The 12,400-nt window shown below is 29.6% G+C and overlaps 1 protein-coding gene across 2 annotated transcripts; it reads left to right on the forward strand.

The window, feature by feature from the left end:
- Positions 1-6,012: 6,012 nt before the first annotated feature.
- LOC112714708 (receptor-like serine/threonine-protein kinase SD1-8) lies at positions 6,013-9,513 on the forward strand. Of its 2 annotated transcripts, XM_025766367.3 has the most exons (7): positions 6,013-7,486; positions 7,592-7,720; positions 7,894-8,018; positions 8,104-8,314; positions 8,438-8,675; positions 8,766-8,913; positions 9,023-9,513. In XM_025766367.3, exons 1-7 carry the CDS (start codon positions 6,208-6,210, stop codon positions 9,326-9,328), a joined length of 2,436 nt encoding a protein of 811 aa, XP_025622152.1. In that variant the 5' UTR covers positions 6,013-6,207; the 3' UTR covers positions 9,329-9,513. The 2 variants fall into 2 exon arrangements, with proteins under 2 accessions (XP_025622152.1, XP_072060553.1); XM_072204452.1 differs by lacking the exons at positions 8,438-8,675; positions 8,766-8,913 and having other exon boundaries at positions 6,040-7,486; positions 9,023-9,211.
- The last annotated feature ends 2,887 nt before the right edge of the window (positions 9,514-12,400 follow it).

The raw sequence follows: 12,400 nt of genomic DNA on the forward strand, positions 1-12,400 counted from the left end.
AAGTAAATTTGCATGAAAATAAAAGTTACAAAAGATTTAAATGAAAAATAAAGACAGTGTAAGGAACTCTACAAAAAAAAAAGCTCTTAGCAGACTCAAGAATTCACTGCGGATATGAGTGTGCGAGACTGTTTTCTGATAAAAGATTCTAACCCTTGTTTCTTCGATCTTTTACCAATTCATAGAAATCTTCCACCAATCATATTTGAATGTAACTCCCACGTATATTAATTCTTGAATAACTGTCACTACAAGAAAAAAGCGTATTTGTAACAAAAAAATTGTTACAAAACGCCGAAATTTTGAAACAAAATTTTTTTGTAACAAAAAAAGGGGCCGTTGCAGTAAGTCCCGTTACAAAAAGTTTTTGTAACGAAAAATGGAACTGTTACAATTCAATATGATATTTTGTAACAATTTTTTTTTAAAACAAAAAACCAAAAATTGTTACAAAAGTGGTAACAAATTTTGATCTTGAAGGTATTTTTTGTGACAATCTATTTTTTTCTATCAACAAATTTTGTTACAAAATGTAACATGATTTTGTAATATTTTTTTCTTTAGTTACAAAAGCAAATTAATTATTTTGTAACAACTTTTTTTTAATACAAATTGCATGCATAATTTACTAAATTATTTTTTAAATTAACTAATATATTAACTATTTTAATAAGCAAGTTTACATCTATATAATATGCAAAAACATACATAAGTCAAACAATATCATTTTAGCTAAAATTATTTTCAAACAAAATAACATTAGTGAGTACATGTTCCCACTCTCTTTGCGCAACGTGGGTAACTACCAACAATCAGCTTTAAATGTTCCTTTCCTTCGATTAGTTTTATCGATTAACTTCTACCTCTTCCTCTCGACAAATCCTTTTTGATAAGGATCACTTTTTTTTTTGAAAGAGTCCTTATTTTACTTCGACCTTGGTGTCTTCGAAATTATATTTTTTCTAATAAACAAATACATATAATAGTATTCGTTGCATTTTTGTCTGACAAAAATAAAAAGAGAAAGAATATCAGTCCATGACTAAGATCTAGCATTATAACAAGTATAATAACCCGTGCCATGTACGTGATAAAGTTGAAATTATAATTTTAAGTTATTTTTGTAAAATTAATTTCACTTATAATAATTTAATTAATAAAAAAGTAACACATTATATATTGTTTATTTTTTCTTAATCTAGTGTTAAGTGTATCAACTCTAAAATAGTTATTAATCAGTTTTAGTAATTTACTTTTTCAATAAATTAGACATATATACTCAATGTCACTATAAATAACTTAGTAATAATACTTAGACCCACCAACAAATTTTTATATATTGTTTTACTGTCAAATAAGAACATATCAAAATCAGCTCAAAATGAACAACCAATTATTAGAGAATTCTAATGCACAAATTTCTCCAATAAACAATAAATAATTTAAACCCACTAAAAAATAACTCAACACTCTCTTTTAATGCCTGCAAAATATATACCTGAAATAATATTATATCAATATTAGTATACAAAATTATATGATTAAAGTAATTTTAAAATAGTTTATAAAGAGAATAAAATAATAAAGATTTTTATGATAATTTTAATATTCTCAAATTATAAATGTAAAATAAGAATGTATTATCCATTAGCACCTAGAATTTGTCAATATTTTTAATTGATAGTAATAAATATTAATAATTGATTAAGAGAATTAGAAATTATCTTTTCATTATAAGCTCTCAAAAAGTTCTCTATATACCACATTTATTGTGTAGTTATTGATGTGTGAGCATCTTTTTTCTATTTTTTATTTTTTTAGCTATGAATTTATTAAGTTTTTATTGAGATTTTAGTATTTGTAACCTATTTGGATGCTACTTTGAGTCATTTTATTGTTTTGATTATTTCAGGCAAAGTTTGGATCAGTTTGACAGAGTCTATGTAGAAGAAAAGAGAAGAATTTCAACTCTCTTGAGCTGGCGCTAAGCATCCAAGTACTTTGGATTGCGTGCAGTCATTCTGTTAAGCTGGTGCTAAATGCACACCTGGGCGTTTAGCGCCAAGTACCTCGTAACGTGTGTGAGCTCTCTGCCTCATAGGGCGCTAAACGCTGAACCTGGCGTTTAATGCGAGGAAGTCAAAAACAAATTGGAGCTTACTGCCACCTGGGGTGCTAAACGTCGATTCTGACGTTTAGCGCCAAACATGCAGATCAACCTCACTTAAAGGAGCATCTTTAGTTAGATTTGGCTTTTAATTATTATATTTTGGTTATTTTTATTTTTAAAAAAATCTTTTAGATCTAGACCTTATTATTTTATTTTAGTTTCAAATCAAATTAGGTTAGATATAAAAGGGAAAAGATTCAGTCCTTCGGACCCTCTTCTATCCCACGCACCTCATTACAGTTTTTACATACTCTTGGAACTCTAGTTTTCTCTCTGAGTTATGAGCAACTAAACCTCCCTTGTTAAGGTTAGAAGCTCTGTTTATTTTATGGATTAATACCATTGCCACTCTATGTTGATTAATGTATTGATTCCAATTTCAAGGATTCGCTTTCGTTCTTCATCTTAGGGATTAGGGTATATTGGAAGATAACTCTTTTTCTACTTGAGTTTCTTAATGTGTACACAGGGATCTTCGAACCCTTCATATGCCTTAAGTGCTGTGGTCAGAATGAAATTATTCGGCATCTGAAAAGGAGTGACTTCTTGGGAGCCCAAGTCCAGAGTTCTCGCCCCGTTCGAGGTTGCGCTCTTAGGATCCTCTGCGTTTGACTTTCCATTGTGAGATGCTTCTAGGAGATCAGCCATTCTCCTAACCTCGGCCAAGAGGGTAGTAATCATAGCTATTAGCTCCTCGTTTGTGGGAGGAGGAGTTGCGGATATAACCTCTTCGGCCATGATCCTACAAAGAAATAATTAAAGCGAAATATATGTGGGGTTAGATTTAAATGATTTCGGCCCCATAGTGGGCATCAAATATTCTGTCAAGGATATTTTTCTCCGAAGTATTTGGTCGGCTTGTCTCTTGGAAACTCAGTGTCTTAGCATAGGAGCGAAGCACCTTTGCAAACTTGAACCCGAGTGTGGTACCTGCAAAAAGGACTTTGATGCTCAAGTTAGTGATTGATCTTTTTAACTAAGACGATCGAGTATAAAATCGTTGATAGAGTTGTTTTGTGTTTTGTTACGTTGTTTCGCTTATCGTTGATTCTATTTGATTTATAGTCTTTTGTGTTTGAACTATTCGTCGGTCCGTTAGTTGTGGATGGCTAGGACCGAGTTTCAGGGAGAAGTTAGACTGTGGGTCATGGACGACTAGGGCCGAGAATTTTGGAGGGGAGTGGATTACGATGATAAGTTTAATTTAATTTGAATTTCCTTTTATCCAACCGAGGTATAACTCGTTTTTTCGAGATATAAGGGATATGATATAAGTATAATTATGTATTATTTATTAAATACTAGTTAAATATTAATCGTAATATAATTATAATAAATTTATTTAAAAAAAATTATAAAAAATTGATACCTTAATTTAATTAATTGAAAAAAATCTAATTTTAATATATTAAATAAATAGATGGAATAAGATAATGAATTGCTTGCTTGCCTATTTGACTTTAAATCGTGATACATAAAGTACGCCAATCAATTTTAATATCCACACATGTTCTAACCTGAATAACGCCATATATTGAGGAGATTAAAATTCTCATATAATATTATTATGACTGCGCCATGTGTATCTAGAATTTATTATTGGCCAAATTAAAAATATCATGCATGTGTGTCAAAAAATGTATGCGTTCATTTAAATTTCTTTCTTATTATATATAATAATTACTATCCAATTTAGATTGCAAACCAACAAATAAAAAAACTTAGGCTGCGTTGAGTGAAAAATGTATCCGTTCATTCGAAATTTTTTTTCTTATTCTATATAATAATTACTATCCAATTTAGATTGCAAACCAACAAATAAAAAAACTTAGGCTGCGACGATAAATATATAATATAAAAAATAGAGATTGAAAAATTAATATTTTTTATTTTATTTAACAATAAAATAAAATAAATTATAAAAATTTAATTTATTCATATTTTTTATTTAAAAAAGTTTTAAAAAAATATAATAATAAAAAATATAATTATAAAAAATTATTAAAAATAATAAAAAATAAATTATATTTTTTATTAGTATTTTTGTATTTTTTATTAGAATGGACACAAATTATATTTTAATTCAATATTTTCAAATATAATGTTTCTGTCTATATTTTATTTATTAAATATAATTTTGTGTTTTTGTGTTCTTATTTCAGTATCTTATTATACCGATAAATAAATATAATCTTAAAAAAATAAAAAATATTAAGACATAAGACACAATCTGATATATGTTTATTATTTATTGGTTGAGATACAATTTTTTTATAAACATAATAATATATAAATACATATAAAATATATACTTTTAATATCTTTTTTCAAAACTAAGATACAATACATAATATACAAAAATTAATTTTTTATCCTTAACTTTTTTTAGATTATTTATTTATTTATTTATTTTAAATAAAATATTCGCTAATTGAATGAATTTTATATCAGACTTAAAAATCAAACCAATAAAAAAAAGAAACCAGAATCTCTCCATTATTACCTATTTTATTGTGAACTCTCCTAATTACAACACAAATAACCCTGTAATTATACGATAACAAGTGTAATAATTCGTGTCATATATGTGATAAAATTAAAATTATAATTTTAAGTTGTTTTATTAAGATTAATTTAAATTATAATAATTTGATTAATAAAAAAATTAACATATTATGTATTGTTTGTTTTTTTTTTAATTTAGTGTTAAGTATATTAACTCTAATAGTTATTAATTGATTTTAGTAGTTTATTTTCTTCGATAAATCTGACATATATACTTAATATGGTCATAAATAACCTAGTAATACTTACACCCACTAATAAATTTTTATGTTAATTTACTATCAAGTAAGAACATATCAAAATTAGTTCAAAATAAACAACCTGAAACAATATTATATCAACGTTAGTATATAATTTTATGATCATCGACTATATTTACTATACATTACTCCTTCTTAAAAGTTATTCTATCGAAAGATAAATTTTACTTGATTCATCAATTTTAAATTTGAGAAGATATAAATCTTCTCTTTTATAAGTTCATTCTCAAATATTTGTATCAAATAATTCTTAATTGAATATTAAATTTTATCATACTGTAAAATAAATTTTATTTATATTCTAAAATAACAAATTAAAATTCAACATTCAAGTAAAAAAAACCCAACATAATACAAAAAAAATAAAATAAATTTATATACATATGATAAATAAAATTATTAAAATATTTATAATAACTCTTAAAATATTAAAAATAATTAAGTAAAGTTAAAATTCTTGCTCAAGTCCTGTCGTTGTCATGGAAAATTTTCTCTTTCTATCCTCGTCTGCATGAGAAAAAAAAAATTAATCTTCAAGTCCCGTCGTTGTCATCGAAGAGTTTTATTTATTTGATGCAGTAGAGGATAATTAACTTTTGAATTATGAAAAAGTATACATAATCAATAATTTTTTTAATAATGTGTGAATAATGTGAATTAATAAGAATAAAAGAGTAAATTTAATTAATAACATTAAATTAGAGTATAATGTATTGAGTAATGTTAGGGTCAGTAATGTTTGTGATTGGTATCCAACAAATAGCTATTAATGATAATTTAATGGTGTGAGATTGGTGTAAGATTTTATTCAATGACTCATCTTTCTTGCTGGTTATATACTGGCCAAAATTCAACAAAACTACTGGCCCCTAAACTTTTTCTAATGTATTTTTATTTGATTGATGGTTGTGGAAGATAATTTCTTAAATTATAGCTCAAATAGCGAAGGTGGCGGGATCGAGGTTAAAAAAAATTAGCTTTTGAATTATGAAAAACGCTGACTCTTGGTTCAAAATCAACACAGATATATGATGTAAAGGAATTATATAAAACAGGCAAATGAATGCCGGTCAGCTTGTTCTGCTTCCTTGATGAACAATTCCATCAAGAAATTAACGAATTCGTCAACAGCTTTAACTTCTTCTATGCTATCCTCCAAACGATCAGGAAAACAATCACACACTGGTCTAACGGTCTTAACTTCCCGCAAACATGAGAGTCTTCTTCACTCACCTTAACTCCCTCATCATCATTCTTATTAGCTTCTTCTTCATCACTTCATCAACCTCTTTCGATGCTTTAACCGGAACACAAATCCTCACAACCAACCAAACCTTGTTGTCAGAAAACCAAACCTTCGTTCTAGGCTTCTTTAGAGATTCCAACACCAACTATTACCTCGGAATATGGTACAACAACATCATTCCTCAAACCATAGTTTGGGTTGCAAACAGAGACAACCCTGTTGACAACTCTACCGGCTATCTCAAGATCGGAGACAACGGAAACTTTGTCCTCCTCAATTCATCCGGGAACCCCGCATGGTCCTCCAACCAAACCAGCGCCAAGAATCCTGTTCTCCAGCTCCTCGATACCGGTAACCTTGTTCTCAAAGATTCAGAGCAGAGCAATAACTACCTATGGCAGAGCTTCGATTACCCAACAGATACTTTGCTACCTGGGATGAAATTGGGTTGGAACTTCGACACAGGAGTTGAGAAGCACTTAACATCGTGGAAGGTCACAGGTGAAGACCCTTCTTCCGGTGACTACACTTACAAGCTAGATTACCGCGGTTTACCTGAGATTTTTCTCAGGAGAAAGCAGACTATCATATACCGAACTGGTCCTTGGAATGGTGAGAGATTCAGCGGGGTTCCAACGATGAACGCCGATACTCATTCCATTGTGTTCAGCTTCTCCGATGACGCGCACGGCGTGTTCTACTATTTCTCCATCGGGAACGCTTCTTTGTTATCGAGGCTAACGGTGACCTCAGATTCAGACGGAGAACTTCAACGGTGGACGTGGACAGAGAGCAGCGAATCTTGGAACGAGTTCTGGTACGCACCGGCGGATCAATGCGACCATTACAGGGAGTGTGGTCCGTACGGAGTGTGTGACAGTAATGCATCGCCGGTTTGCACATGTATGAAAGGGTTCAGTCCTAAGAACCCTCAGGCTTGGAATCTGAGAGATGGATCTGGCGGGTGTGTGAGGAACACGGGTTTGAATTGTTCGACTGACAAGTTCTTGCATCTTGAGAACATGAAGCTGCCGGAGACAAGCAGCGTGTTTATGAATAAGAGTATGACACTTGATGAATGTGGGAGTTTGTGTAAGAGGAATTGTTCATGCACTGCATATGCAAACATCGATATCAGAAATGGAGGAAGTGGCTGTGTCATGTGGCTTGGCCAACTCTTTGACATGAGAGTCAACGGTATGGATGGCCAAGATCTATATGTCAGATTGGCAGCTGCTGATATAGGTACTGTCTGATTGATTTAGTGGTTGCACATTTTGCAAGGATGATGATATTGCAGGTTCCTTAATTGATTAAGTAGTTCTTTCTGATGAATTTAGTGACACACAGGATCTACTAGCTCCAACAAGAATCACAGAGCAGTTCTGGCTATTGGCATCACACTTGGTGCACTTGTTTTAGTTTTGGGATTGGTTGCTATTCGTTACTTAAGGAAGAAGAGACGACAAAGTTCTAGAGGTAATGTATAATAAACTTCCCCAGATGTCTCTTTATATAGTATCGTACTGTAGTGTATATGGTTTTTGTGCTGCATAAATAAATAATTTACCTTGGTTATTATCAATAGTCGCTATTCCAGGTTTTGTCCACAGAAGTTATGATTGGTTAATGAATGAGATTGTGTCTTCTAGGTGACGAAAGGAACATGGATGATCTGAAATTGCCAATGTTTGATTTTGATACCCTATCGATGGCTACAAATAATTTCTCTCAAGATAATAAACTTGGAGAAGGAGGCTTCGGTAGTGTTTATAAGGTAAGTTGTTTTAATACTTTAAACACAGCACAACTATCATAACATACTTATATATACTAACAGATTGTGCCTATGACAATATCAGGGTAGATTGATTGAAGGTCAAGAAATTGCTGTAAAAAGGTTATCAGAAAATTCTGGACAAGGAATTAATGAATTTAAAAATGAAATCAAATTAATTGCCAAACTCCAACATCGAAATCTAGTCCGATTACTTGGTTGCTGCATTGAGAAGAATGAGAAGATGGTGGTCTATGAATATATGGAAAATAGGGGACTTGATTCCATTTTGTTTGGTAAGCATTGTTTCTCTCAATATCTTGTATGTTTATGCATTAATTTATTTAATTATCATATATACTTACTTTGCTTGTTAAACTTAATTAGTCTATACGTATTAATAATAACTGATGTTACAGACAAATCAAAAAATCTCTTGCTTAATTGGGAGAGGCGCTATAATATTATATATGGAATAGCTAGAGGACTTCTTTATTTGCATCAAGATTCAAGATTTCGAATTATTCATAGAGATCTCAAGATAAGCAATATATTATTAGATATTGAAATGAATCCAAAGATATCAGACTTTGGAATGGCCAGAGTTTTTGACAAAGATCAAATACAAGAAAAAACAGCAAGAGTTGTTGGAACATAGTGAGTATACTCTGATAATTTTTTTTAACTTTTTTCTTAAATTCGATATGATGTCTTCAATTTTAACTTAGGCACTTTTTTATTTTGTAGTGGTTATATGTCTCCTGAATATATTATGGATGGAAACTTTTCAATAAAATCTGATGTTTATAGCTTTGGAGTCATGGTATTGGAAATTATAACTGGAAAAAGAAATAGATTTTCCGGTGATAACGACAAATTGAATCTTCTGGAAAATGTAAGTGAAAAAATTTCTTCCTTTATTTGAGTACTTCTTATTAAACAAAAATAAACATTCTAGCTCATATATTCCAATTATTAGTTTATTACATTGTATGTTCTTGTAGGTTTGGAGACGTTGGCATGAAGGAACTATATTGACATTGGTTGATTCATCCATGGGCAATTCATATACAGAATCAGAAGTTTTAAGATGCATACATGTTGGTCTCTTATGTGTTCAAGAATGTGCAGAAGATAGACCAACAATGTCTTCAGTGATTTTAATGTTGAGTAGTGAAGCTGCATTAATGCCATGTCCAAAAAATCCTGGATTTTTTCTAAGAAGGAATCATGCAGAAACATCTTCAAGAAATCAAGATAAAACAGAGAGTGTAAATCAAGTTAGTGTTACATTACTAAATGCTAGGTAGTAAAAGAAATTTAAATTCATACAATATATTTTTGTATTCTTAAAAGAATGATTTTTTTAAATTCCTTTTTGTCTTTTTTATAATTGTGGCTGCTTTTAAATCTACTTTGATATTATTTTGATGTAATATACATGAAATGAATTCATTGATAGGAAAAAAAAATTGAATATTCTCCTTAGTTCAAATTATATGCATGTCATCCACACATTTTAACAAATATTTATTGCAAACTTCCTTTATTTTTTTTTTCACTGCAATATAGTTGTGTGATTGTGTTTATTGTCTAACAGTTGCAGAGTTTATGAATTAAATAGAAACTAATATTTATTTCATCAAAAATTATATAAATACTATATTCTTTTAAAATGTTACATTTAAAGGCCTCAGTGTATAAGGAGGCAACCTAGTAACTATAAACATTCAAGCAAATTTTATGGCTTTGCTTTTTTTTGTTTGGTCTTTGTCATGAACTAAAATGAGTCATGACCGGTGCTAAAAAAATAATTATATAGCAAGCCTAATATATTTAAATATAAATTAAATAAAAAAGTTATAAATATTTTACAAATTTTAAAATAAATAATTATATATTTTTAACAAAAATTAAAATAACAGAAAGTTTAGAACCAGCACGTTTATTAAAATCTTGTTAGCATTTAAGCCATCAAAAGAAAAGTAATCTCACACCATTAAAACAACCCATAATGGCTAATTGATGGTTACAAATCACAAAATTTGTTGGCTCTCTAGCACTCCTCTTAAAATAATTAAGAACGGTTAGATCTTGCTTATGACATATGGAGCATATTCATCTAGAAACTCGACAAAGAATAGATACTCATTGCAGATCGTTATTCTTAAATAGAATGTCTGACATAGTCAAGCATTTGTTTTTGAAAAATATATTTAAAAAAAAAGGAGTGAATTTTGTAACTCAGTGACTAGACAATGCATCCATAATCGACATGAGACTATATAAACATTATTATCAAAGTAATTTTAATTAGAAAATAATAATTAATAATAATAAGTGAATCAATAAGAGAGTCCTCATACAGAAATCAAATCAAAAGTCCACACATGGGTGGCTCCATCTCTATAGGTAATTTTTTTTTATGTATCCTAGCAGAATAACAGATCTAATGTGTGACTTATACATTAGGCTAGCAACATCCCGCTTGCTAGCTGAAATCTCAGTTAGATGCATATAAATTAAGTCATAACCACCGTTAACTACGATTTTCTAATACGAGCCTCCCAAACCAATTCAAAATATATAATTTCAAATACAACAAATCTTTTTATATATAAGATATCGACTCAAATGAAATAATACTTTCTCATTAGAAATCTTTTCCAATTATACTTTTTCAATAAAAAAATTTAAACATATTTCACAATTTTTAAATAAACGAGTACCAACAAATACTTCAATAATTTAAAAATATATATTTGAGTAAAACCAAATATTCTAAAATAATATAAGTTTCATCATATATATATATATATATATATATATATATATATATATATAGTCTCATATAAAATTTGTAAAGTATGAGCTTTATAAAAATAATTATTCAACTATAATAAATCAATTATTCTAATCAAATCAAAAATTTTCAATAATAATTTTGTAAATATAATTAAAAATTTCGAATAGTATAAACTAAAAAGTTAAACGGTATAAATATAAAATCTCCTCACAATATGATCTCAAAAGACCAAATCCTGAGTATGGAATTAAAAAGTGAGGATGGTTGGTAGAATGAAAAGAGCACAAATTTTAAACAGGGACAATAACAACAATAATTGTCACTGTAGTAACATTAACAACAGCCGTAGTAATAACAACATGGGACAACAACGATAACAATAGTAGCCAATCCAACATTTTACTATAGTTTAAAATTGAGCAAAGACAGAAAAAAACATCAAATAGGATAGGATAAAGTCAATAGTATAATTTTACTGCAAGACAAGACAAAACAAAACAAAATTAGTTTTACCAAAAGAAACAAGAGGATGGAACATCAGCAGCTTTAGTGACCGTCTCCAGTGTCCACGGTGAAGGACACAGCAAAATAACGGTGGCAGTAGTTCCTCTCCTTTGGTAGTGACTTCCGCAACAGCACTACAAGCTCTAACAAACAGGAGAGTAAAAATTTCATGATAAAAGCCACTTTTTTTTATCTCTTCATCTGGCCCTTTCTTTAGCAATCTTTTATTTATCTGATTGGTAATTCTGACAGGTATTTTATTCAGACAATTTCTTTTATTTTTCTTCTATTTCACCTCAGGTTTCATGTATTGAGCCTTTATGGATATTAATGGCCCAATACCAAAAAGTATTTCAGATCACATATAACATATTAGTAAAAAAAAAAATATACTAGTCAAAATTGTCCACTCTTAATATAATTGACCCGATGACCTTTGAAACTCTTAAGATACATATATCTTTGTCCGAAAAAAAATTATAGAAAAAATTTTAAATGTACCAAAAGCATTCAGTTATTTTAACTGGTTAAAACAATTAAAACACTGCGTTCTCACTTGAAACTCTTCCAAAATTATAAGCTGTCACCAATGTACTTCATGTGATCATCTCTTAGGAAAACGAAGAAATAGGGATACAATGTTCCAATGTTTCTTAGGTTTATGTCTCCAGTCTCCACCTATTAATGTTACTAGAAGTCTAGATTATAGATAGTGCAGAGAGAGTTGAAACTTCAAAAACATAGGAGCGTAGAATGTGATATCGAGACTTTAAACATTCTATCATTGCCTTTGCTTTAAGAGTTAGGTAAAAAGCAATTGCAAAGTGTCAACATCATCCACCACTCTTATTGACCATGTTTCTTCTTGCTGTCACTCTCAGTGGGCATGTGATGTTACAATATTGTAATATTTCCTCATGCACAGTGATTAATTACTGATTAGATTATGATTAGAAAGCTGTAATGCCTCCAATAAGGTGGTTTTGTCTTAGTGGTCAGAAATTTCAAACCATGTTTCTTATTTCCTACTTCTCCATTTAGCTTCAATGTCTTTAATTCATTCTTCACAAAT

The sequence above is a fragment of the Arachis hypogaea genome, chromosome 10 (genome assembly GCF_003086295.3).
Source record: "Arachis hypogaea cultivar Tifrunner chromosome 10, arahy.Tifrunner.gnm2.J5K5, whole genome shotgun sequence".
Lineage (NCBI taxonomy): Eukaryota > Viridiplantae > Streptophyta > Magnoliopsida > Fabales > Fabaceae > Arachis > Arachis hypogaea.

Excerpts from the sequence above, each read along its gene's own strand:
- LOC112714708 (XM_025766367.3), top strand. The coding sequence starts at position 6,208 with ATGAGAGTCTTCTTCACTCACCTTAACTCCCTCATCATCATTCTTATT. Across the intron at positions 8,019-8,103 it reads GCTTCGGTAGTGTTTATAAG|GGTAGATTGATTGAAGGTCA; the intron begins GTAAGTTGTTTT and ends TGACAATATCAG. Across the intron at positions 8,914-9,022 it reads AATTGAATCTTCTGGAAAAT|GTTTGGAGACGTTGGCATGA; the intron begins GTAAGTGAAAAA and ends ATGTTCTTGTAG.